General features: G+C 44.2%; 1 protein-coding gene across 4 annotated transcripts; it reads left to right on the top strand.

Annotated features, from left to right (window-relative positions):
* The first annotated feature begins 21 nt into the window (after positions 1-21).
* Positions 22-27,048, top strand: Chst10 (carbohydrate sulfotransferase 10). 4 transcript variants are annotated; one of them, XM_013019876.1, is made up of 7 exons: positions 22-91; positions 10,621-10,760; positions 11,842-11,973; positions 15,377-15,468; positions 18,791-19,025; positions 22,533-22,638; positions 24,102-27,048. In XM_013019876.1, exons 3-7 carry the CDS (start codon positions 11,874-11,876, stop codon positions 24,637-24,639), a joined length of 1,071 nt encoding a protein of 356 aa, XP_012875330.1. In that variant the 5' UTR covers positions 22-91; positions 10,621-10,760; positions 11,842-11,873; the 3' UTR covers positions 24,640-27,048. The 4 variants fall into 4 exon arrangements, with proteins under 4 accessions (XP_012875330.1, XP_012875332.1, XP_012875331.1 ...); XM_013019878.1 differs by lacking the exon at positions 22-91 and adding an exon at positions 1,869-1,927; XM_013019877.1 differs by lacking the exon at positions 22-91 and adding an exon at positions 6,059-6,141.
* Positions 27,049-27,738: the final 690 nt, after the last annotated feature.

The raw sequence follows: 27,738 nt of genomic DNA, 5'->3' as shown, positions 1-27,738 counted from the left end.
TCGCCCACAGGCCCAGCGAGGTCGAAGCGGAGCCTCCGGGGCCGCGGAGGAGCCGAGGAGCCCGGCGAGCGGAACGCAGGCTCGGCAGAGGGTGAGGTCAGGGCCCGCCGCGGGCGGCTGGGGCTCCGGGCGCACGCCGGTCCTCATCCCACTCACCCCAGTCCGGGATGGACCGGAGGAAAACCAAGCCCAACGGTGGTTCTGGCTGAGCAGCCTCCCTGGCTTGTTTTGGGGACTTTGGGACCCACCTAATGCAGGGGTCCCCCGGGGAGAGCCCCCATCAATTATGCAACGCGGCCGGCGGGTGCGCGGGTTCTTCCATCCTAGGCTGAGAATTTGCGTTTGGCCTTGGGGGGGGGGGAGCGGAAAGAGGGGAGAATGTTCCACTTGGGTCCAGGGGCATGCAAAGAGAGGGCAGATGGGGAACCCTGTGCAATCTTCCAGGGGTGTCCAGTTGAACCCCAACGTCGGGGGGCGTCCTGGCATAGCCGGGGTGGAAATGCAGGGTCCGTGTCAGCCAGGCTCGAGCGCTCCCAGCCTCTGCTTGCCAAGCCCAGACGCCTGTCAGAAGTTGGAAGTCGAGGCATCATTCATTCCTGCACTTCTGGCCGGGAAGATGAGCCAGGGTTTCCAAAAAGCTGTCTGGTTGTGTGCAAGTCTGCCACAGGCCGGAAAGGACTGTGCAGTGGATAAGAAGTGGCACAGCCAGGTTCTGAGGAGCTAGGCTGGCGGGAACTGCCATAAAGGTTCATTTGTCTGAAAACCCCAAAGTCTGAGGCTTTGAGCCATAAGGAGTTGGGTTTGTTACATTGATCATTTTAACTACCACCAGAAATGGCTAAGGCATTATTAGGAATTAGGCAACCAGGTTTTAGCTCTGCCTTGCTGGTCATCAACTACCTATTTGAATGTTTTTATGTGATTGGGTTAAAAAGAAAAGACGCAAAGGGAGAAGTGATTTTTCTTCCAGGTCAATTAGAACATCATTTGTCTTGGTTCAGAATTAGAACTTAAGGCTGGAAAGAAAAGTCTTTCCATCCTTGCTCTTGACCCTGAAGAATAGAATCTGTAATCCCTGAGAGAAAAAATTCTCTCCACTGAAATGAAAAGGGTGTTGGCTAGAGTTAACAGAAGACGGAAAGAAGTGTGAATATTCTGGGCCATATGCAGTTATATTCAAATCATTTTCCAAAGGTTACACAATAAAAAAAGATTTGAGAAAGAAAGGTAGAACGTTACAGACTGCAAAACTTAAGCAAGTCTGTTTTCTCTTCATGCAGTCCTATAAACATGCAATCATTTAAGCTCTGCAGCTTGGACTTTTTTTTAATGTTGGCATCAAGTTTTTAGAATAAAAGCAATTGTATTTTTATTTTGCCAGGTCACTAGTCTGTGAGCTCTGTGATTTCATAAATTTGGCTTCTTTTCAGTTTTTCATTCATCATAACATTTGTCTATAGTGTCTAGCAGGTGATCAAATGCTAAAGCTTGAAGGAATAAAAAAAATCAGATACCATCTCTCATTGGAATAAGTGATCATTTAATATCAGAATCTTTTACCCAATATCAAACACTAGACAGGTAGAGTAGGATTGGGTTGTCTTCACTGCAAATAAATTTTCATTTTTTCATACCAAGCTACATTGAAAGCTCTTGTAAAAGAGTAAATGTTGAGTATATCTTGGTAAATGAGTATTGATAAATGAGTAAAACAAATCCAATGTCACCTGCAGAATTCTATAAGAAACCTGTTTTGCAAAATATAGTCAAGCTCAGAATGGCTCACTATTTCATAAATATAAACCTACCAACTTTTAATAATGCTGATTGTTATTGTTAGTTGTTTTATACAGTGACAAGAGGAACTCCTTGGCCAGGGCAGAGTCAGTACAGAAATGAGACAGTCTTCCTCACTGTAGTCCTCAAAGTATGTGATGGAGAAGGTGAGCTTACCAGGTATTCCAGGTCCAGCCACTTAGTATTTTTTTCAATATACTTACTGCCTCCTTTTTTGCTTATGTAGAGATTTAGGGAGCTTAAAACTATGAATAGGAATATGTACATGTTCACTCGGAAATGTTTCCTTAAATATAACAATCAGTGCACACTGAGGCTGGGATTGAGTTGTTGCCTGCTAAGACCTATGTTCGGCATGCATCACGCAGGTGTTCACTCCACTTTCTTACTGTTACTTGTGAGAATTTGTCTTGACTGTAGACTCATTCCTCACTAGGTAGAGCTGAATGTGTTTTCATTCTGCTAATCAAGGATCACCAGTCATTCTGAGATAGTAGATTGGAAAGATAGCCCCAGAGAAGACAAAGGATAGCTCTGAATTTAGATTGAGAGAAATCTTTACTATGAATTTTTAAAAATCTCACTGATAGATGATAGAACTTTATATTACAAATTCCCATGACATGCTTTGCTTTAGTAAATTAGAATTTAATAATCTTATTGATTAGTGTAATTCAGAGAGCATGACAAGCCTCCCATCCTACTAGTCGGACAGTCTGTTCTCTTTTTTTACCCACAGTCTAAGTTCCAAGTTGTTTTATATGACATTTCTGTTAGAGTATGTGGATGGGTTTGGAAAGTTGGGTACTGGACCCGTGATGCACAGCATATGTATGTGATGTGTCTGGGGACCAGAGGTTTCCAGCTCAGCAGAGAACCATTGACAACTCTGTTTACTTGGTCCCTTCATTCTCCTCTTGTTCACATGATAAAAGGGACACCGCCTTGTAGCCTTCTGAATCCTAGAACCCAGACCGTGGTCTATCCCAGGACCCTACATTATTTGTTCTTGTATTAGTCAGATTTTTCATCAACATGACCAAATACTTGACAAAAACAACTTAGAGGGAGAAAAAATGTATTCTTGGCTCAAGGTCTTAGAGGGTTCAGTCCATGGTTGTTGGCCCCCCTGCATTTGGCCAGGGCATGGTAGCAGCAGGAACATTTGAGAAAGCTTTTCCCCCGTGGGAGACTAGATGCATAGAAAGACGTATAGCAAGGTGCCAGGATGAGATATCTCACAAGGACACGCCTCAGCGACCCGCTTCTAGTAGGAACCACCTCCTGATGTTTCTACTCCCTCCCAAAATAGAACCACCAGCTGTGCTCCAAATGAGCCTGTGTGAGCGACATTGCATATTCAAACCAGAACAGCCCTCTTTCTCTTCATACCTGTTCAGCATCATTCTGTCCCAGAGCCCCTGGCCTTCATCCCTTTACGCTTCTCTACTTATCACCATGGACCTTTTACCTGACTACAGGTGTTTGTACAAATCAGTCACTTTACTAGAATGAAATACAGAGATCAAGGAATATGCATCGTTGTGTTCTTGGGACCTAGGACAGTCCTTGGTTCAGAGAGGGCTAACTAAATGAATAGCCAAAGCTTGTTTAAACAGTTGGATGGGCTTGTGTACTATAGGACTTTTCAGAATTTTTACCAAGCCAGTTCATACATTGAAAGTAGCACATGTTATCAATACCTAGTAGGTTTTTTGCTTCTGAATGACATTTCAAAGTGCAGAGAAAACCATTGTCAGCTGAGCAAAATGAATTTATAGGCATCTTTCTCCCCTTCTCTCACCTCCTTTCCCTTCTCCTTACCTTGTTTCCCACGTTGACCTCAAACTCCCTATCTTCCTGCCTCAGCCTCCTGAGGGTTGACATTATAGTTGTGAGCCACCACACTTATCATTTTTCTTCAAAATGCAAAGGATGGAGGATTTGCATCAAAAGATGGTAATAGTGTAGTAATTACAGTAATTACAAACATGTCAAATGTGTGCCATTTTTCTTTAACTAGGAGAAGAAAAAAAGAGATTAGGGTTTCTTATTCCAACCCTGCATTCCCCATAACTAACCACCAGTTCTTCCCTATGAGTTTTCAAAGAGCCCAGTCCTCTGGCTGGATATCAAGTCCTGACCTTAACACACAAAAACCTCACATCATGACTGGAAGTGGGAGCTCTAAAGATGAATGTGGTGAATCCCTATGGCTGCCGGTTCTGTGCAGGGCAGCATGCTATGCCAAAGGGATGTGGGCACACTGAGCTTTGCTACCATTGTTAGCTGAAAGTGCCATGTTGGGACTTGACTTGGCTTGGATGTGGCTTGAACAAAGGGTAGTTAATTATAGAAAATGTCACCAGGCTATGGGGAGAAGGTTCAGCCTTTAGTAGAGCCCTGGAGAAAATACTGTGTGTGAGCCTCCAGTCAGCTTGTAGATGACACAGTGAGCTTGAGCTTGACCTTGTCCTCCTGGGAAGGGAGATAAGTTCCAGGGAGAGATTCCAAACTTAGGATTACAATACAGAGAATGGGGTAGACTTAGAGGAGCTGGAGCTAAGTGAGTTTGAAAGCTTTCCTTTTTGCTTAGCAAATAGGAAAAATTATCCTGGTTCTCTCCAACCCCTACCCCAGGTCCAACAGATTCTGGTCCTACAGAGTCTAGTTGCCCAAAGATGGGAGAGCTGGAAAATAGTGAAATGGGAACACTGATGAATGGTCTCAGATTCTGATTCAACCTCTCTCAGCTGCTTGCTCAGATGAACTTTTGCTGCCAGTCCCCCTCCTTGACGTAGAAGGAGTGTTGGGAGCAAGGTCTGATGCTAGAATGCATCTTAATTAGATTCCCAGGATTCAGATTCCTGAAGTCTGGCCCAGCAGTTCCCAGTAATAGCTATTCTGGAGAAGTTTCTGCAGAGCTTTTAAAACCTACTATGTGCTACTTTGTCTTGGCTGGCTGTTCTTGGAACCCAAGGCATTGCTATTTCTCAAAGGTCCTCAGGTGATTCTGACATGCTGCTTGGGCAGGGAGCTACTGTCCTCAACGTGAAGTCATGCACCACAAGGTTGCTGTGAAATCTCACAGCAAATCATACCGTGGTTATCTGGGTATACTCGCCTTCAGACTGACTCATCAGAACCTAACAGAGCAGAAACTGTGATTCTTCCTTGTTCATGCACTGTTTTGCAGAGACTTGGGCAATGATATGGGGAGGTGGAGCACGCAGGGGCTTGTGTTACCATACCTGGTTGGAATGTACCCTCCATGAGTGAAAATGCACCATCACCAAGGGCACATTTGCTCTTTGTATTTTTGCCTCTGCTGACAGACTTAAACTCTAAAAGCAGATTCCACCACCACACTTCCTCTCTTCTCCTGTATAACACTCCTCAGTGGCTTTCCACTGTCTGCAAGGAAGACATTGAATTCTGTAACAGCTGAGGTTCCATGGCCCCATTTGCTCTGTCTCATCTCTGACTGTACCCTGCATGTTGGGGGCTTGTTTCCTGGCCTGGAACCCTGGCATTGTCCCCTAAGGGAACTGTTGTCCTTACCGCCCCAACCAGATTGTGTCCCCCGGTGGTTTATTTCACTTAACATGATCCCTCTCCTTCCATCCTGTTTCACTTCTTGAATTGCTTCACTGAATCACATGGGTCTCTATGAGACTTCAAGCTAGGTAAAGAAAGGAATTGTGCATGCATGCAGTGTGGGACACCTGTTTTATTGGGTAAATGAACATACCTTTTATGCTATATAAATAATGCCATATAGCATTCTGTTATATCACATAAGTCATACATGCTATAAACCATAGAGGCATAGGACTTGAGTGGAGTAGGGCCAATGTGAGGGGACCAGGTTATCATCTTGTTGATTCTGTCTGAGTATTCCACAGTATTCCTCCTTCCCTCTTCCCCCTGATTTATCTAAACTTCTAAACAGGGTATCTTGATCTGGTAGCTTTTCTTGAATGTGTATCTACTGTAGACCATCTTGTGTTGGAGGAGAATAGGGAAAAGGGGCAGCAGGGGAACCAAGTGCTTAAATACTGAGCTTCCCTCCACCTTGGACCTCACCTTCAGAGTGAGTCTCTCTGAAGAGCAACCATGGGTAACGTGGTTCCTTGAAGGCCCGCGAAAACTCCTGCCTCTCTAGTTGGCCCGACATTTATCTGGGCACAGAAGAAACTGCCTGCTACTGCTCTGTCTCAGGTTTTGTGTTCTGATGGAGTAAACATTTACAGCCACCAGATGAGGGAAGAATGCCATTGTGGCCAGGCAAGGCAGAAGGGGTCCTGCTATGCTGTGTAACACTTTGCAGTGAAGTAAACTCAAGTAAGTATGGCAACACTATGGTACACAGCAGTATCCGTGTAAACAGGTGTTTGTTACATTATTCTCTGTGGTTTACCCTCTTTAATCTAGTAAAGATAGACACAGGTACTACATACTCGGATACATGTTGACTTTGCAGTTCACCATGTTTCTCCTGACTAGATAGTATTTGCTTTCCATTCCCACATGATATAAAGTGGTTAAAAAAAAAAGTGGCAGTAGCGAGGTGGACAAACATTAGAGAGCAAATCAAAATACCGTGAAACATGGATTTAGGTAGCATTTTAAAATAGTTTATTGATGACTGGGTGTTGGTGATTTATACCTGTATTTCTGGCTACTCAGGAGGGTAAGATCTGAAGATTGTGGTTTGAAGCCAGCCCAGGCAGGAAAGTCCATGAGACTTTTTTTTTTTTTTAATTGTGAAACTACCTTACAGAGGGGTTATAATTACATGGGCAAGGTAATGAGTACATTTCTTATCAAGCATTGTTGCCTCCTCCTTTGTTTCCCCTTCCCATCCCTTCCCATCTCCCCTTCCCCCCCCCCCCCCCTTCCACATCCCCTGTGTTCCCCCCCACCCCACCCGCCAAAGTTGTAAAGTTTATTTTTCCACGTAAGGTCTTGTACATCTCATTGTTGCAATGGGTCCACCTGTATCCCTATTTAAACAATGTGTTTTTTCCCTTCCCCTCCACAAATTATATCAACATCAAATACAGTGAAAACAGGGGCTATACCGTGGGGGAGGGACATACAAAGCAACAGTCCATGAGACTTTTATCTCCAGTTAACCAGCAAAAAGCCAGAAGTGGGAGTGTGGCTTAAGTGGTAGAGCACCAGCATTGAACAAAAAACTTAGGAACAGTGGCTAGGCCCTGAGTTCAAGCTCCAGAACTGGCACATAAACAAAAAAAGTGCATTGATTTTTATTATGGGAAAGATAATTTGCTTATTTATTGCAAACCTGTTTAAAACTCAAGTATATGTTTAAAACCTCACTATATTCTGCGCTTTCCAAGTATGTGTGTTTTATTTCATTTTATCCTGTGCATTACATGTGTGTGTTTACCTATGTGCATAAACACATTCACACATACAGCATATATGTGTATATATACATATATATTGTTTAAAATTAACAAGTAGGATCAGACACTCAATTCTGGAACTCCTTTTGTTATGAATTGACATATCATGATACTGTATACATTTTTATTTTAAATTCTCAAAAATTTTTGGACTCCAGCATAATTTCTTCTCTTCTTTTTTTATTTTTTTTTTGAGGCCGTGGGGCTTGAACTCAGGACCTGGATGTTGTCCTTGAGCTTTTTCGCTCAAGACCAGCACCCTACCACTCTGAGACACAGTTTCACTTCTGTTTTCTTGTGGCTAATTGGATATAAGAATCTCACAGACTTTCTTGGCTGGCTTCAAACCATGATACTCAGACCTCAGCCTCCTGTATAGCTAGGATTACAGGCATGAGCTATCACTACCTGGCTACAGCATGATTTCTTCATCCCTCCTTCAGCAGTATGGTTTATGTTGTCTGTTTATTCAAATGCAAACACATGCATTGACTTACAAAATATTATTTTTAAGCAGCCCAAAAACCTACTAGCATTTGGTTGTTTCTTCGTGTCAGTTAATGGACATTAAGTAGGTAACCTGGTGGCTAGATGCTACCTTATAGCTTCAATTTTTTAAAAGCTTGGGAATGCCTCAGGAGAGGTTTGAAAAGCTGGCTTCTAAAGAACTTAGCCCTCCTGACATTTCCTAGCAAGTTGCCTAGTACATGTAGTCCTTCAGCAAATGCTGGATATTGACTTGCTATGTCTGGGGCCTTGTTCCTGTCCAGATGAAGCACAGCAAAAGCTCTCAGGCTGGGCTGGGTGCAGTGAGGTCTGGTAGTAGAGTGATGTTGGCACCAAGTGGACATTGAGATAGGGGGAGCTGACTCTTCCCCTACTGCCCATGAGGTATGGAAACAGGCCCTACTCACCCCCCAGTTCCCAGAATCCTAGTGTTTAGGGAGCCCTGAAGCAGACCACAAGGTCTTTGCAGGCAGTAGTTTAGCCTGAGTGGCTGTATACAAGACATTGGTAAGGACTTGGGCCCGATGCTCTTCTTGAGAGACTGGTTCTTTCAGGGCCCAGTTTTTGTACACATGAACCTTTCCAAACCCTCAGTCCCCATTGAAGACCCCATATATCCACGACACACTTCCAAAGAGGGGAAGCAACAACTGAGCTGAGAAGCTGAGAAGGGAGCCTGGCAGACCACCCCTCTCTGTCCTTTGTGGTGGGCAGGCTGGGCGGGGAAGGAGTCTCTAGACATCTCAGCCCAGTGGAAGTTGTAGAAGTCACATTGGAAATTAAGCTTTTGGTGAAAATGAGAACACCCTAGTTGATATTGTATGTCGTGTGATTGATAAGGAGATGCTTTGACACTGCAAGTGCGTGGTCCATAGGCTCATCCTTACAGATGAGAAAAATGGGGCGGAGAGAGCTATTCCTGACAAGGGGAGGGGCTATAGACACTTAGCCCCAGTGGAAGCAGTGGGCAGCTCCAGGTAGGGAAGCTGATGGGCAGCACAGTTCTCTAGCTTTCCAGCCAGCATAGGCATGGTACTCCTGCCCTAATCCACCCTGCTTTTAGAGCATGGATGAGGTGATTCTCAGGTGAGACTCTAACCTAACTGAGCAGAATCAAAGATTCCTCCAACAAGACTGGTTCACACTGAGATGATTTGATAAAGCTTTAAAACTGTAATCCTAGCTATTCAGGAGGCTGAGATCTGAGGATCGTGGTTCAATGCCAGCCTGGGCAGGAGATGCTTTATCTCCAATAAGCCACTAGAAAACCAGAAGTGGTGCTGTGGCTCAAGTGGTAGAGCTCTAGCGTTGAGCTGAAGACCTGAGAGACAGCACCCAGGCCCAGAGGTCAAGCTCCATGACCAACAACAACAACAACAAAAAAAACCCAAACTATAACCCAAGCTATAAAACTTCCCAAAAGCCAGGTGAAGCCCGGCAATGATGTTCAGGGCCAGAACACGAAAAGGCACACAAGGAATGATCAGAGCAGGTGACAGAATAGACAGAGGTCAGAAGTCCCGGTCATCTGTTCCACAAAGTAAGCACATCTGTGTGAGCGAGGGGCCAGCCCTGGGTGGCACCTTCATCCATGTTCACTTGTCTATGGCATGTATCCCAGGAGAGTAAGGTGTTCCACGCCAGCACTTTTCTGTCCAGACTTGCATACAGCTCACTTGACTTGTCTCTATTCTCTTTATTCTTCCCTAGCCACAGTGGCCCCTCTGTTGAAAAAGGCCAGGGCACTGCCCCTGTGACCTGGGGGTCCCAGTGTCATAGTCTTGAGGACAAGTTCAGTGGACCCAGGATTCTAGGGCCCAATGTCCTTTGGCACATGATACACATTGCTGTCTTTAGAAGGGAAACCTGAGTCGTCACCTGGGATAAATGGCTCTCCTTTCTCTTCTTTCTGGAGTGGCATACATTAAACTAGAAGGAGGCACCACAGAGTTTCCAGTAGTCACAAGCTTAGCCTAGCCTAGTTCACTGAGGTTCTTTGGAGACCAAAGGATCTGCATCATCTCAATTCATCTTCATGGTCACCCTGAGGGACAAAGGCCTAGGGTCAGAGATGAGACACGGAACCAAGTCCAGAGTTAGCAAGTGGTGGGACTGGAATTCTGACTAAGCCTAGAACTCTGCTTTGTGCTGTGCTGCCTGTAATAAAGGATAGGAGGAGGAGAATTGCTGGAAACAGGACATCTGGCTTCGGGGGGTATGGCAGAGCTCTGGTAACCCTACTTGAACACCTAGTATCTGTACACAAGAAAATAAAAGTGTTTGTTTCTATGAATATATCTTGTGCAATATTTGAGTCATACGGAAAGTTATTTATTGTTTATCTGAAATTCAAACTTAGCTGGAATCCGGTATTTTTGTTACTTTTTTTTATCTAGCAGCCTGAGCTGGGGACTCAAGGAAACACTGGGTCTACATGTGGGCACCTGAGGGTGTATCACAAGACCCTGTAAAAGCACAGGAATCTTCGTAGGTGGCAAGTCCCTGTCACAGGTATTCAGGTAGGGGATAGAGAACTGCTAGGTAGATGATGTGGACGGACTTTGGGTCTCAGAGTCTGGTGCCATTGTGGAGAAGGAGAATTGTCATCTTCCTGTATTTGTGCTGAGCTCTGACCATTCGGGTCAGGAAGCTGTCTCTCAAGTTGTCTACCATCAGCAGGTGCTGAGTACCAGCCTTCCCTGTCCAGATTTGATGGCTAGCCTCAGTCACTAGTGGAAACCCATCAACTCTGTGGGTTGTGTTTAAGTTGTCTGTCTATCTGGCTAGGAGTGCCATGTTAAAAGTGAAATAAAACACACATGTGACTCTCTCTTGCTGAGAATTGACAGTAACTTCCTGGTTCTTTATGTGTCCTCCGTAGATACAGATTCTGGGACAGATGGAGGACCAACTGATGTCCCCACGTCACTTATGGCTTGGACCATGATAACCATGAAAAGTACCTGTCCACAAGGTTCTGCGCAGGCCCTGTCCAGCAAGTAACTGAGGCAAGAAGCACAGGTGTTTGTTTGCTCTTTTTGAAAAATTTTTGTTAATTTTTCATTTTTTTGTTAGCATGTATTAATTGTACAGAGGGTTTTGATTATGATGTTTTCATATACACATAGATGTACTTTGATCAAATTCACTCCCTCTGTTGTTCCCCTCCCCCATCTTAAAGATAATTTTAAATACGGTTCTATTTTCATAAATATTTATAAAGTACTTAGACTCTAGTCATCCCCCTTCATCCTGTCTTCCTGCCCTTCTCTTCTGCTTGTATCCACCCTCAAATAGCATGTTTTACATTCCTGTCACTATACACATACATATATGTATATAATATATATATATATAAAACACATATTGCATATATGTATTATATATATATTATATACATATATGTATAAATATAATGACAATGTCTGGGTGCTGTCCCTGAGCTATTGCCCAAGGCTAGTATTCTACCACTTGAGTCAAAGCTCCATTTCTGGCTTTTTTGGTAGTTAATCAGAGGTTAAGAGTTTTGCAGACTTTTCTGTCCAGGTTGGCTTCAAACAGATCCTCAGATCTCAGCCTCCTAAGTCACTAGGATTATAGGTATGAGCCACTAGTGCCTGGCCTTGTCATATTTTTAAGGACTAAATTCCACATGTGTGAGATTCTCTAGGTGTAGCTCTTCCTTATTAGCCAGTTTGCATTCTAAGCCCAGCCTGCTGTAATTCCCTCAACACAGCTCTGCCCTCTGCATATTTCCCCAGCGTAAGTCTAGTTCCCTGACAGGCCTCCAACTGACTCCCTGCTTCCTGATCATTATGACAATGGCAAAATCTTACTCTAGCTTCCAAAAAGAAACAAGGATGCTGTTCTCTTATTGTCATTCCCCTCCACTGGGGTGTTTCAAATTGATTTAGTTATTAAGTATATCCTTTCATATTATTAATTAAATATGAAATGTTAAATGCCAAGTCAAAATACTCATTAAAGTGGAAAAAATATATTTGTATTGGTTCTATTTATTGACTTCACCTCTTTCTATTCATGCTTCTTGTTTAATTGGTTGACCTACAAGTGGCACAGGCCTTTCACTTGTGTTTTCCAGGAAGCCTCGTTGAATGGCTTATATTTGACAACATGCACCACCAGTGGCTTCTGTTGGCCGCATGCTTTTGGGTGATTTTCATGTTCATGGTGGCCAGCAAGTTTATCACCTTGACCTTTAAAGACCCAGATGGTAAGTATGCTTGGGAGGAACAGATTTTGCTTATTGAGTCCTGGCTCCAACGCTGTTCCCCAGGTAGATACACAGTGACAGCTATCCCAGGACTGAAAGATGCTTGGCTTCCATGCATTCAGGGCACAGAGATGGAAGAGAGAGGTGGGAAGGGATCTCCTCTAAAGGGCAAAGGCACTTTGTGGCTTATTGACTGAGAAGCAGAGAGCAGGGCTTCTCCCAGTAGCACCAGCACAGGCTTCATACAGCAAATTATGTTGCAGGCTTCAGTTTGGAAATCCACTCTGCCTCATGTCATCATGAGAGCCATAACTGCTCAGCATGCCTGTGTGCCAGCAGGTGATACACATTTGAAGGTCACCTTCAGTGCAGCGAAAGAGGTTCATTTAAATATATATTGTCAGGCTATCCTGGGAGATTCTTAACTCCTCTTTACTGAACATAGGCATTCAGATGAGGACGTATAAAGAGCACCAGAACTCATCTTAGACATTTGCTTTTGTGCACCTCCATGTTTCTTCTACGAAATGGATGCTCTTCTCTTTGCCCTGAGAGCCTGCTGGAGGGGCAAGTGATCTGTGTGATAGTGTTCTTAACTCCTTCTGCCACTTCCTCTGGGGCCAAGTAGATAATCCTGGGGAAGTACAAAAAACACATGGGAGTTGCAGGGCCAATCATTACTGGCTGCAAATTGGCCTCATCCCCTCCACCCCTGCCGGAGAGGGAGCTCTTGGGAACTGAGACACATGTGAGCACCATATCTTTTCTCTGCATGGTGCTTCATATAGCCTCCTGCTGTTGCAGTGCATGACAATGCATCCACACCAGCACTATTCCCAGTTTAGCCCTGGTGGCTGCACCAGCCTGTGTTTTCAGTGAGATCCAAGGGCTCAGGCTCCTGATACGTACTGTAGAGCTCCTGACACATCCCTGCCTGTTCCAAGGGTCACCCAGTGCTCACACCTCCTCTCCGTCCTCTCTGCTCTAACTGCCTGTAGAGGAATGAGGGTGGAAGGCAGATATGCAGAGAGAAGAGAGAAACCCTGAAATTGACCCAGGTGACTTTCTTAGCTCTATGATTTGTACTCAGAGATAGTTATCAGGCTTATAGCTTTGTTCCCTTCTGGTGGCCATCAAAAGAACCCCCTTAGCTGGGGCACTGTAGTTCACACCTGTAATCCTAGCTACTCAGGAGGCTGAAATCTCAGGAAGGTAAGATCTGAGGATCATTGATTCAAAGCCAGCTTGGGCAGGGGATTCTTATCTCCAGTTAACTAACCTCCCCCTCAAAAAAAACAAAGAAATGGAGCTTTGGCTCAAAGTAATAGAGAGATAGCCTTGAGCACAAATGCTCAGGGACAGTACCCAGGCACCAAGTTCCACTCCAGGAGTAGCATGTGCGCACGTGTATGCACACACACATATCCCTCTCATCTTCCAGGAGCTTTTGGGATGAAGCCAGTGAGGTTTGTACAGTCTTCGGAAGTGGTGATACACCCACTATATTAGGTTTACACCAAGGACTGAGGAGGCTCTGTCCAAAGGGCCAGGGTCAGTCTTGGAGGGTGGTTGTATTTGAGATGATGTGTGGCAGCTGGGGGAGAAGGGTTGCAGCAGTGGCACACACACAGATATGGGATGGTCACAGGCCATCAACAGTGACAACTCTTGGGAGGACTGAGGGATTCTCCCCAGAGGGCACTACAGCATTTCCTGCACAACTGTCCCTGCACAAGTCCGCTGCTGCTTGAGACCGATCGTACTTGACTCTTCTGGAGTGGGGTCCAGTTGAGAACCAGAAATGTAGAATGGCTGAGCAACTGAAGAGAAACAAATTAATTCTGATTCCTCCATGTGTTGCCTCTTGGTGCGGAAGGTGCTAAAGAGCAGGACATAAGGTTAAATTGTGGTTTACTTTGGTTAAAAAGTGGGATCTTACTGTGTATTTTAGTGGAGCTTCCATCAGTAATAGTTAAATAATCTGTAGTCCTAGCTACTTGGGAGGTGAAGGTTGGAAGATCACATGAGCCCTCAAGTTCAAGGACAGCCTAGTTGACATAGACCTCAACTCAAAGGACAATAACAACAGATAATCAGTTAAATAAAACCCACCCCCTTACATTTTAACATTCTGTAGCAGAAGAGTTTTTAAAGAACACCTCTTTCCTACTGGGGCTTGATGGATAGTGTTAATATGCTGGGATGTGCATGTTTTACATTGCATGTTCTCGGAGAGGCACAGGTGCTCAGGGTGATTTTGTGAAGAGAGCACAAGTTGAAGAGGGGCTGAAGGTAAAGCCATAAAGGAGGATGATGTATTTTAGGATAACATTTAGGATTTTAACATGTCCTGAGCAGCTTCTTCCAGCTCTCTTCTCTGGAAAAAAAGAGCTCTAGTCTAGAATCCCAGCCAGTGGATGCCACGTTTTCTTCATGTCTGCCATGTTTGTGGTGATTTGACCTGACACCAGAGCCAGGGCACACAGCAGCTATGTTTTCTTAAATTGATGGGAAAGCACCAACTTGACTGTTGATATTTTTGTGACAGTTGTAGAGTGACATGCAATTGGAAGAAACACCACAGAGGAATCCTGAGTTATTTTATTTCCCCCGTTTCCATAAGTGTAACCTCTTATACTACAGTGCAATACCACAAGTGGGGTGCTGGCTTGGATGCAGGCAAGCTGTGGAACATTTTCATCATTACTAGGAGCCATGATTCAGGCTTTTTCTTTTTCTTTTTTTTTTTTACTGTTGGTTTTGTTTGAGGCATGATGTCACTATCTAGTATAAGGTGGCTCCATCCTCCTTTGCTCTGCCTCCAAAGTGCTGGTGTTTGGGGCACTACTGTGTCTGACTGTGTTTTCCTTTTTAACCACTACCCCATTCCCAGACTCTGACAACCACTAATCTGTTCTCCTGTAATGAATTTTGTCATCTTAAGGCAAACAGTTCCTGACTTTTTTGGCTTGCTTTGCTCAACACAATTTCCTGGAGATTTGTCCAACTTGGTACTACCATCAGTTGGTATGGGACTTGAACTCATGGCCCTGGGATTTTGCTGATTAATTGGAGATAAATGTCTCATGGATTTGTCTGCCAAATTGGCTTTAATTCTCGATAATCAGATCTCAGCCACCTGAGTAGCTAGGGTTGTCAGTGTGTGCCACCAGGGCCCAGCTCTGAGTTCATTTTTTAATAAGGTGAACTTTAGATAAATGTTTATCTATTGTCGCAGCTCTCATTTGTTCAAAAGACTGTTCTCTGGCTGAGTTTCCTTCACATTTCTGTGAAAAGTCAGCCATGCATCTTTTGTGTGGGTTCTTTCCTGGGTTCCCATTCAGTCCCGTCGATCTGGAGCCTTTTTCTGCACGAGATGACGTCTTAACCTCTTGTCTTTTAGGGTACAGTGCCAAACAGGAGTTTTTGTTCCTAACAACTTTACCAGAAGCAGGGAAGTTGCCAGAAGAGAAGCACTTTCCTGAGGAGCTACAGGTGGGCACACACCTGTTCCCTCTGACATGGATGTAACACTTCAGAGGGAGCGCTACACAGTGTTCCCTGACCTCTGGGGATAATTTCTTCCACCCGCCCTCACCAGCAGTGGTTTTCACTCACCATTGCAGCCTGCTTTAGAATCCAGGTTGAGAATCATTAATTTGAAAATCTGAAATCTAAAATGTTCTAGAATCTGAGATTTTTTTTTGGTCAGTGACATAATGCCACAGCAGAAAATTCCATACCATGGAAGTTTCATTTGTGTGCTGAAAATTACTTAAAATATTGTATTGCTGGGTACTGGTGGCTCACGCTTCTAATCCTGTCTACTCAGAAAGCTGAGATCTAAGGATCTTGGTCTGAAGCCTGCCCTGCCTGAAAAGTGCATAAGGCCATTATCTCTAATTAACTACCAAAAATCTGGAAGTGGAGCTCCGGCTCAAGTGGTAGAGCACTAACGTTGAGCAAAAAAGCTCAAGGACCACACGTAGACTCTGAGTTCAAGCTTTAGGACCACACACACACACACACACATACACAAAAAAAGTGTAAAATTACCTTACACTGTGATCTATTTCTCGTTTAGACTTGAGTCCCACCCCCTCCCCCACCCCATATATCACATTATGAAGATACTAGTATCCCAAAGTCCAAAAGAGTTTGAGATCCCAAGCATTTTGGATAAAGGATATTCTACCTGGAGTAGCTTTTGCTACTTCTATGTATTTCTGTATTTCTTCATCCTCCGTGTGGTAGGGACAGTGATCATAGTTATTTTAGTTTGGGTAGTTGGTGGTACTGAATTCCTGACCAGCTATACACGGGCCTGGTGAGGACAGCAGAACATGTTGAATAATATCAGGAGAAAACCTGGAATATGTAATGATCTCTGACCCAGAATGGAATTTTGGAGTGCGAAAGGGCTTTGGGCAGCAGAGCAGATGATTCAACCTCTGAACTGTATACACAACAGAACTGAATCCAGAGAGTTGGATGGGCAGAGCCCAAGGCAGCCCCAACTCTTGCCCACTTGCACACTAACTCCACATTGACCTCTACAGATTCCTTTTGCACATAAATTTCTCATCATCGCCTGTCCAGGACAAGGGTTACACATGAAGATCCCTCTCCTACTCATACTGAATCTGGAAGCTGGTACTTACCATTGTCTAGAAGGGGCAAAATGGGCCAAGCAAGCCCTAAAGATGTTTGTTATTCCAGAATTAAACCAGGGAAAGGGGAAGTTTTTGTGTGTGGTTTACAGTATAGAAAGCATCCCTGGTTAGAGTAGAAAGTTTTTGCAAGTCCTTTGACAAGACATTAATGTGATAGGGATCAAGTCTGCAGGACTCTTAAGATGACCAGGAATGCTGCTTGTAGGTTGAGAAAAGAATTTGAATAGATTGAAAAAACAAGAAACTAAAATCCTACAGAAAAGAAGAGGAAGGCTTTAATGAATTTAATATGAGTAAATGTATAGTTGCATGGGTAACAGCACAAAGGTGCCATCAACTCTCTGCAGAATGCTTTTTAGACAAGGGCTTACCAGTGTACTGCAGCCTGTGGTGGTCACTCAGATACCAGATGCTCTCCCTGTAAAAACTGTGGTCCTGTAGGAGACATCATGTTCTTTGTCCTCCTGGCTGTCTAATGATTCTCATACAACAAGCTGCCAGGTGAAAGACCAGAGGAGCCACTGTCACATGCAATATTCTCTGGAGTCAAGAATCAATGCAGTGAAATCTAGTGTATTTTCCCATGAGAAAGGTGATTTGTTAATGGAAGAGGGTTCTGTAAGTTCTCCTTTAAAAGTTTATTATGTGCATTATGAGTCTGAATGTTTGGTGAGAAAATAGTAGAAAATACTGTCAATCTTTAAACCTCATTTGTATATTTTCCAAGAGGAGGGAACACAATTGAGTAAGAAATTAATTCTTTATCTTTTGTGCTTGAGCTTGAAGAAAAGCATGATTTGCAAATGATGGAGTCTTTCTGTGATTTCTGAAGAACTTCTCTGAAAGTGCCATTCCATGGTGCACTGTCTCTAAGAGCCATCCATGATCTGGGTTAGGTTTTAAAATTTTTAAACAGAGTGAGAAGGGAAATGCTCTCAGGTTAGGTGAGCAAGAGGTAGAAAGGATGAGGGAATTCCTTGGCAGAGTAAAGTGAATCCCCCGTTTGCTATAAAAAGGGAAGGTGCTGGGTGTAACGTTCCAGCGTGCTGTGGTGAATGCAGCTGGCAGGTGATGCTGGTGCTCACATGGTAAGGGGCAGAGGCAGCTCTGTGGAAGACCTGCTCATCCTTCCTGGATGGTTTCATTTCAGGAATAGGCTATTAGGAAGCCCCAGGACAATGTTTCCTCTACTGGTTATTCAGAAAATGAAGCTAACCTCACACAGACAAAAAAGTGACCTGGACAAACATTCTGAATGCGTGTGTCTATGTGTGTGCTGGGGGGTAGGAGTCTAGCCTTGACAGATCCAGGAAGGAAGGAGAGACAGTGGTGAGTGCATGCCATAGTGTGTTCTACAAGGCCTTTGTCCAGGAAGGGTGGGCTGTTACAAACTACCCTGTGGAAAGATTGTCTGACAAACCTGTGCATTTAGGTGAGTGTAGAGGGATCATGTGTTTTAAGTATGGATGTTTTAAAAAGAAAAAAGTAGAGGGATCTGCAGAAGCATTTCACAGTGCTGACCAACAGCCACAGCTCACGTTGGAGGACTAGCCGTGTGATTTTAGCATACTTCTTGGAAGACTTGGCAGACACGCTATCATAGCATGAATAGTGAGACATTTTAACTCACGGGCACAAGCTCATGTAACAATTTCTGTGTGTATACACATGTGTACATGTGTACAGCCAAGGCTTTCCCAAGTGTCTACAATACCCTGTGTCTGGCCTCAGACTCAGCAGAAGCTGTGGAGCAAATGGTCCTGCCACCCAGAAAGCACTGGAAGCTGTAATTGAGCTTCAGCCAAAAACCTCCTAAGTTGTAGCTATTCTCTGTGGTTCTGGAACAGCCACAGAGGTTGTAGGCCACCATTTGGAACTTGAATATTCTCATCTTCATTGGATTTCAAATCAATATTCTCCCAAGAAGGAAGTCACAGTAGCCTTATAGCACCTATTTTTCCTGGCCATCAGTGCTAGTCCATCTCTGTAACTCAGGGCAATGGATGTGCCCTGAGAAAGGTCTGGGAAGGAGGCTGAAAGTGGTGGTTGTCACTGTAGAAAGGGGAGGAGATCTGCTCAGGTCTGTCATATTACTGGTTTCTGTCCTATTTCTTTACTGCCTGTTTTGTTCCTGTTGTTTGCAGACAAGTGGGAAGATGCTGCCAGAGAGCCAACTTGATCAACCCCTGGTGTATCTGGAGCGTCTGGAGCTCATGAGAAATGTGTGCAGGGATGAGGCCCTGAAGAATCTCTCACATACTGCAGTGTCCAAGTTTGTCCTGGATCGGATATTTGTCTGCGACAAGCACAAGATTCTTTTCTGCCAGACTCCCAAAGTTGGCAACACCCAGTGGAAGAAAGTGCTGATTGTCCTAAATGGTGTGTGGCACTTAGTGAATATCCGTCTGTGACATGGAGGGTTTGCCTGGGCAAGGGAGGGGATAATTTCTCCTGAAAAGAGAGGCAACCTCTTAGAAGATTCTCTATTGCTTTCCTGTTAATCTTCTGTAAAAGCTGGGGTAGGGATAATTCTTATTTTGTTTTATTTTTTTGGTCCTGAACCTAAGACCTTGCATATGTGAAGCAAGATGTCTACCACTGAGCTATACCGTCAGCCCTTGGTGGGATTAATTGTCAAAGGCATTTAGACAAAGTTAGGATGTCCTGGGTTTTCACAGTGCAAGAAGCTTGTTTGCCCGTGTTGAACCTTTATATGATTCATTTTGGTCCCAATAGGCCCATGCATTGTTCAAGTGCATCAAGGCTCCTGACTCCCGGAAACAGCACAAGTCTGTCCTCATGGTGCCCCTCTTTAGGGAGAGGTGCTCACACTTTAGAGCCTAGGAGGACAGCCCCACCTCATGGGTCTCAGGCCTCTTCACTTGCCAACCACGTAGCCCATTGCCAGTTGGGTTCTGCTAAGCATCTGTTGTTCCGGGAAATCTGATGTTTACTGGGGAACAAATGAGATCACAGGAAAGTGATAGAGATCTTGGTAGTGCTGTGGGCCTATGTGGCGTTACATTTATTTACTGCAATTTTTGATTACTTGCTGTGCTTTTCAAACACCAGGCTTGTTTAAATTCCAATTCATCTAAACTTATCAAAGATAATTATGTGCTTCTGGAATACCATAGCAGTATGTTGGACAATTGACGCTGAAAGAGAAGCCCAGAGATCAACCAAGGCAACATGAAGCATTATAATTTAAAGTATATTCTCCCAAGGACAAGAAAAATAGGAATAGGCTGCTGTGTATGCCAGTATCAAAAATACCTCTTCTTAACCCCATTAATAGGTGTGAGTTTTTTTAGTTCTCATATCAGTTATGAATTAAATTTAAAAATAAGAGAAAGAAAAAAAAACCACCATTGGCTTCAGCACCTGCCATAGTCCCAAAATTTGATGAGAATATAATTAGAGAGAGAGAGAGAGAGAGTGTGTGTGTGTGTGTGTGTGTGTGTGTGTGTGTGTGTGTGTGTGTGCGCCTGTTTTGGAACATGAACTCAGCCTGGGTGCTGTGGCTAGTGCTCTACCACTTGAGCCACAACTCCACTTCTGGCTTTTTTTGTGGTTAGAGTCTCACAGACTTTTCTGCCTGAGCTGGCTTCAAACTGTGATCCTCAAATGTCAGCCTCCTTTGTAGGTAGGATTACAGATGTGAACCACTGGCCCCCAGCTAGACTTGATTTTTGAGAGAGCATTTGTTATTCTCCAAATCATTGTTTCATCTAGTAGATTAAACTCAGCAATCTCAGCTTGTTTATTTGTAAAACAGCATGAATTTATATAATCATTTCATTTGCATTTCTTACAAAATGGAAAGTAAAGCAAAAATCCAGAAATGGATTTACCAAATGTTATAATCAAATGGGCAGTCCCAGTAGCCATCCTGCCATCCCTGGGTGCACTTGGACAGGTACATGGACAGGCCCAAATGCAGGTCCACAGAGCTGATTCTGTTCTGTTCTGTGGTCCTCTTGAAGCCAAGGCTCGTGTTAGCCATTTTGCCGTATGCAGCACTGAGTTCTGGACTGACTTTAAATATTTGGGGGAAGAGGGAATGTGAAGAGTCAGGGCTATAGCCACTGCCTTAGATGGCCCATTAGAGAGGCTTCCCTGCCACAACTCAAAGTTTACAGGGCAGCACTAGCACAAAGGTGGGTAGGAAGTTTTGCCAGAGGTGAGGCTGAGCCCTTCTCAGACTCATGACCAGTTACTTCCATTTGTCTATGTTCAGAAAAGAGAATCTGCCCTGTCACCAGCTCTAAGAAGGATACTCTCTCTTCTAGGCTCTCTAAAGCACCTACTCCCACTGTTGACAATATCCTGCCCTATTCTTCAACTCCTTTTGCTTTCTTTAAAAAAACTTTTTTCAGCTGGGCACTGGTGGCTCACATCTGTAATTCTAGCTACTCAGGAGGCTGAGACCTGAGGATCGCAGTTCAAAGCCAGCCTAGGCAGGAAAGTCCGTGAGACTCTTACCTCCAATTAACCACCAGAAAACTGGAAGTGGTGCTGTGGCTCAAGTGGTACAGACCTAGTCTTGAACTGAAGAACTCAGGGACAGAGCCCAGGCCCAGAGTTCAAGCCCCACGACCAACCAAAAAGAATTCTAACCTTTAAGTAGTTGTACAAAGGAGTTTCAAGTCAACATGTCAGTTTAGAGTAAAATGCATCTTGACCAATGTGACCCATCCATGGTTCCCCATCCCTTTCTACCCAACAACATATCTTTCAGCTTCTTGATACTCATTTTGTTAACTGTAGGTTGTTCAAAGATCAACTCCTGCTTCTAATGGATCACAGCTCCCATAACTTCCGCTAGGTTTTTCTAGTATCTAGTGTCTTTTTTTTTTTTTTATCAGTCCTGGGGCTTGAACTCTGGGCCTGAGCACTGTCACTGAACCCTTCAGCTCAAGGCAAGCATACTCTACCACTTGAGCCACAGCACTACTTCGGATTTTCTGGTGGTTAATTAGAGATAAGAGTTTCATGAACTTTTCTGCCCAGGCTGGCTTTGAACCATGATCCTCAGATCTCAGCCTCCTGAGTAGCTAGGATTACAGGCATGAGCCACCAGCACCTGGCTGTATCTAGTGTCTTTGCAGTGTGGGCTTCTGTTAGCTGTCAGGGAACCACTGGTGGTATAGAGTATGGTACCACATGAGCACAGCCTGGCAGTGAAGATGAGGCCTTTGGAGATGTCATGTTTGTACATGGGCTTTGCAGTTTGCATCCTGACTCTCTACGCCTGTATCAGTAGAATAAGTATTGTTGGTGCTAGGAATTCAGTTGCTTATCCAGAATTCCTTTTTTTTTTCAACTTTTATTTTTATTTTTTATTTATTGTCAGTCATGGGGCTTGAACTCAGGGTGTAAGTGCCGTCCCTGAGCTTTTCTGCTTAAGGCTAGCACTCTACCACTTTGAGCCACAGCATCACTTCTGGTTTTCTGGTGTTTTATTGGAGATAAGAGTCTCATGGACTTTCCTGCCTGACTGGCTTTGAACAATGATCCTCAGATCTCAGACTCCTGAGTAGCTAGGATTATAGATGTGAGCCACCTGTGCCTGGCTAATTTTTTTTTACTGTTATTACAAAGGTGTTGTACAGAGAGATTACAGTTTTGTAAGGCCCTGAGTTCTTTAAAGGAAGATTTAGTCCAACATACTTATTGCCAGGGGTATGCACTGTCAAGATTTTCACCACCCTTCCCTGCACCCCTTGGGAAGATTTTACCCAACTTTGTCACCCTGTAATTTAAACATATACACTTGAATATCGGGGGTGCCATATGTGTCATGGGAAACTTGGCACCCAAGAAAAGTCAGATGATGTAAGGGTCCCTTGGAAGCAGCTAACACACTTCTTCTTTCCTTCCAAGGAGCATTTCCTTCCATTGAAGAGATCCCCGAAAATGTGGTTCATGACCATGAGAAGAATGGCCTTCCTCGTCTGTCTTCCTACAGCAAAGCAGGAATTCAGAAGCGGTAAGAGCAACTTTCTCAAAAGGGAGACATGATTTTTTAAAAACCTCTGAAGAAAGTCTGGCAAAACCCCAGGCTCAGTTTGTACTTGCTGCATATTCTAAATTGCTCTGAGGACCACTGGGGGCTGCTGGTTTGTGTTGACAAGGAGCCCAGTGTGTGCTTAGTATTCAGTGCTTTGAAGCTCTCCAGTCCTCATGAGAATTTGAAGACTTTAGCTTTACTGTCCTGCAATCCACTAAATTTTTCCTTCTCTCCCTCCAGCCCTGAGGACTGAACTTAGGGCCTGGGGACTCTCCTTTAGCCTTTTCATTCAAGGCTGGAGTTCTACCACTTCAGTCATACCTCTACTTCCACTTTGTGGGTGGTTATTTGGAGATAGGAGTCTCATGGACTTTTCTGCCCAGGTTAGCTTCAAACCTTGGTCCTCAGATCTCAGCCTCCTAAGTAGCTAGAATTCCAGGTGTAAGACACTGGCTTAATGTAATCTTATTAATGGAAATGAATGGTCACTTCCTTGTGCTTTAGTTTTATTCGTTTTTATGGATTCCTTACTGAATAAGGTATTTCTTCATAAGAAAGGAGTATGGATTGTGGGGAACTCCACTAAGTGTCTGACTTTTTCCCCCAAGGCATGTGCCTACTTCTCCAGGTATGGCATAGGCAGGCAGGCACAACCCTCCCTGATTATAGCAATGAATGGGAAAGTGGTCCCATAGCGCCTGGTGTAAAGGAATGAGTGTGTGTAGCACCTCAAGCAGGTCACCAGCTGGGCCTTGCCTTCTCCTACTTTCAGTCTTCCCAGCTGTACAAACCACTGCTAGGAAGCCTCCTACTGGGAAGCCTGCTTCCCTCTGCCCAGAGCTGTCATAAGACTGTGAGTCAGGACTGGCAGATATTCTAGCTATTCTGGAAGCTGAGAACTGAGGATCAAGATTATAAGCCAGCCCGGGCAGAAAAGTCTGTGAGGTATTTATCCCCAGTTAGCAAAAAGCCAGAAGTGGAGGTATGGCTCAAGTGGTAGAACACCAGTCTTGAGCAAAAAAGCCTCTTCCTGGCAATTTTCACTTGGAATTCTAACGTTATGCCTTTAAAGTAGTTTTCTCTAGTGTTAGTTCATCTTGATGTCAATGGTTTTCTGACCCAGAATAAAATTTCTCAAAGTTCTTGAAATCTTGAATTAATTCAAATAAAGCAAAACTTTGATTAAACAGTCTTCACAGTAATCCCCTAAGATGCCTGTATCCTTTACAGTTGATTTCTCCCAGCCTCTATTTCCTCACCCATGAAAATGTTGCTAACAGAGTCAGGGCACAGGACCTTTAAGGGGATTAAGGAAGGCTGTGTAGGATTCACCATGGCAGGGTCCTACTACAGTACTCTTTTCTCTCTCATACTTTCAGAGGATCCTCCTCCAAGTGGATCAAGTTAACTTCTCTTTGCTTTATCTTCCCCCTCCCCTCCAGGTTGAAAACATACTTCAAGTTTCTTATTGTAAGAGATCCTTTTGAAAGACTGATTTCTGCATTTAAGGACAAGTTTGTACACAATCCCCGGTTTGAGCCATGGTACAGGCATGATATTGCTCCTGGCATCATCAGGAAATACAGGAAGAACCGAACAGAAACCCGGGGGATCCAATTTGAAGATTTTGTGCGCTACCTCGGTGATCCAAACCACAGACGGCTAGACCTTCAGTTTGGGGACCACATCATCCACTGGGTGACGTATGTAGAGCTTTGCGCACCCTGTGAGATAAAGTACAGTGTGATTGGACATCATGAGACTTTGGAGGAGGATGCCCCATATATCCTGAGGGAGGCCGGCATAGACCACCTGGTGTCCTATCCAACCATCCCTCCAGGCATTACCGTGTATAATAAAACCAAGGTGGAACACTACTTCCTGGGCATCAGCAAACGAGACATTCGACGCCTATATGCACGTTTTGAAGGGGACTTTAAGCTGTTTGGGTATCAGAAACCAGATTTTTTGCTAAATTAATGCATAGGACCTATGAATCTAGTTTGTTAATCCAGGGGCTAACCAGGTGGAGATCTGAGTACAGAAATGACACTCGCTCTGTCACACCCCTCCTTAAGCCCCTCTAAGGTCTCCTGGGGTCCAGTGAGCAGAAGGTACTAGATCCAGATTGCTTAGCTTGGATGTAAGGTGCCTTTTCCTCCGTGGAAGGGGGGAAGACAGATATGGTCATGGTCAACTGGATTTGAGAAGCATAGCACAGCCTTAGGGCTGCTTCCCTCTGCTGTTACTAGCATTGACACTAAAGCACTCCTGTCTGGCTGAGGAGGTGTCACCTATGCCACATGATGGCAGGAATGACACCTTGAAGAGGGTTAGAAAAGTTAAGGGACTGCCAAAGTCACCAAGGCCCATGCAGGATCCATCTGAGTTACAAAAAGGACTCCTTGCCTTTTGTCTCTACTTTAACCATGCAGGCAAATCAGACTTCTGTGACCATTGAGTTCTCATGGTGTTTGCTGATGACTGCAGAATGGTTCCAGAGGTTCATCATTCGAGAACCCATGCCTGGGCAATGCTAGCCTATGTTTCAGAATCTTCCCACCACATGCCTATATCATGTAGCATAGGACATAGAATTTTAGAAAGTAAGGGGAGTGTAAATTCTACCTGAGGAGAACACCTTTAATGTAACATGGTAGAAGAGGTACTGGCAGGGCAGGGAGTGGATTGAGTACCTCCATTTTGACCCATCTGTCTTGTCTTTGACCATCCAATCTGGATGGTTCTCCACCTACTCCCTCAACAGCCTGCACTATCCTCAGAAAAGAGACCAGACAAATGGACCAACTAGGAGAAAACTGCACACAGACTATCGGGCAATATGCCAGCATACAGAACTCAGTGCTGCTTATACATTTTCACTTTCATCTCAGCAGACCCATTTCTGATACTCCACCATTCTGGACTGAATGGCTAGAAGTTGGATAACCAAGTTCACCAGCAATAAAATCCTAGGCCGAGGCAGCCTCCAAGAACAAGTCTTCCAGGCCCCAGTGAGAATCAAGCCACGATGACCATTTCAGATGCCCTCTAGCCAGTTCCCTGAGTGAGTCCCTTGATCTCACATCTACATTGTCAACCAACCTAGCACTGCTATGAATGAGCCAGCTTTTTTTTTTTAAGGTAGCCTCAACCTTCCTATTCCCAAAAAGGCTTCCTGAATTTATGAATATGAAAGTCAAAAGAAATTTACAATATGTGCCAAATGTGACCTGTGTTACAGTCCCAGGGGAAATGCTCGGGGGCCTTGTGTGACTCCTGAGGCCTGGACAAGAACACAATCATGGACAGAAGTGAGGCTCACCTCTCCATTCTCAACTGACAAACCAAGGATGTAACACTGAGTTATTTTTCTACACAGAGTTTTAGCAAAACCTTTTTAAAAATCATTTCATACCTAATGAGCTGATTGTCTCTTTCCTCTTTGAAAAGTAACAGTGCATATTGTATATGAATTTAAGGCCTTAAGGTTAGCCCTAATTAAAATGGCATTTTCTCTCAGAAACAAAAGATTGCCTATGTGATTAATATGGTTTCCCCTCCCCATTGGCATTTAGGTGATTTTTCTAACATATTATTGCCAAAAAGCAGAGATACTGTTTTCAAAATAGCTCTTGGACATGGCACAGTATACCTGGGACTAGCCACCTCCACCCACGTGGCCTTCAACCCCACACCTCACCCTTCCACCAAGGACCTAGAAGTCCCTTTTGATACTTTCAGAATCACCTTCCTCTTAGCCTTAAAGGAAGCAATATTCTGTCTCCTAGTCACTATCACACTGTTTCAACTTCCTTGATTTTCTCCCCCTACTTCTGCCCCAACAGAGCTTTTCTGCCACAAACCTGGCCTTGTCTTTCCAGGCAGTCCATTCTTTGGGTTTGGTGTTCTAATCTCACTGAAGCAGCAGACCGATTGGGGGCCCTGTCCCTTTGGCTTGGCTCTTTATCTGCTCTAGAGGCTGCTCATTGGTTTTCAGGACCTGCTCTCTGAAACAGGAGTCAGCCTGGCCCCTTCGCAGGGCCCCTCTAAGCCTGCAAGAGGAGCAGCTTTGATGATCTCCGGGCTATCTTTAGGTCCTGCTTAGCATAGTGAGTATATGTACAATCTGCCTGTCCATCTCATTTTCTGTCTCTCTCATGCTAGGTCACACTTTCTTCTGGTGTTAATCCCATCTCTGTTCCCCGCTTCTGTTGGATGATTGAGCTAGGACCATGGTTCCTACCCACACCAGTCCTTGTATCAGATGCCCTCTGCTAGACAAACCCTTGCTATTTTCTCTGCATTTGTTTCTCCATTTTTATAATATGGATAGACAGAATTTTCTAAATCATATTTTCTTTGGGGAGAGGAACCTCCCCCCCCCTCCTCCCCGGCCCCGGACTACTTCACCCAGACTAGTTGGAACTTATTATATAGCCTACGCTGCCCTCAATACTCTTGATCCACCCACCCAGAATTAATAGGCATGAATCAATTACAAAACCTGGCATACCAAAATCATTAGGTACTGATTCCTTTTTGCTTAATAATTCAAGCTTGAATTCATTTTTCTCTCCACATTTTACTATAGATAAACCTCAGCTTGCTATGGTTATTTACTGAGAAAGTCATAAGTTCAGAATGTAAGTTGAAATGCACTTAATACACCTAACCTAACCACGTCATAGCTTACTATAGAGTAACAATTCTGGCATTTCCATTAATGGCATCTTTCACTGAGCTTACTTTAAAAAGGTCAAATAGCCAGGTGTCAGTGGCTCACACCTGTAATCCTAGCTACTCGGGAGGCTAAGATTTGAGGATCGAGGTTCGAAGCCAGCCCAGGCAGGAAAATCCAAAAGATTCTTTATCTCCAATAAACTACTCAGAGAAAGACGGAAGTGGTACTATAGCTCAAGTGGTAGAACACTAGTCTTGAACACAAAGAAGTTCAGGGACAGTGCCCAGCCCCATAGTTCAAGCCCCAGGACCACCAAAAAAAGAAATGACAATACAGAAAACTATAAGTAGTTCTTGAAGACAAAAACATTAAGGGCTTTGGGCCTATATAGAATT

The sequence above is a fragment of the Dipodomys ordii genome, unplaced genomic scaffold (assembly GCF_000151885.1).
Source record: "Dipodomys ordii isolate 6190 unplaced genomic scaffold, Dord_2.0 Scaffold47, whole genome shotgun sequence".
NCBI lineage: Eukaryota > Metazoa > Chordata > Mammalia > Rodentia > Heteromyidae > Dipodomys > Dipodomys ordii.
The sequence above is the reverse complement of the archived record's forward strand: the minus strand, read 5'-3'. Positions and strand labels throughout refer to the sequence as shown.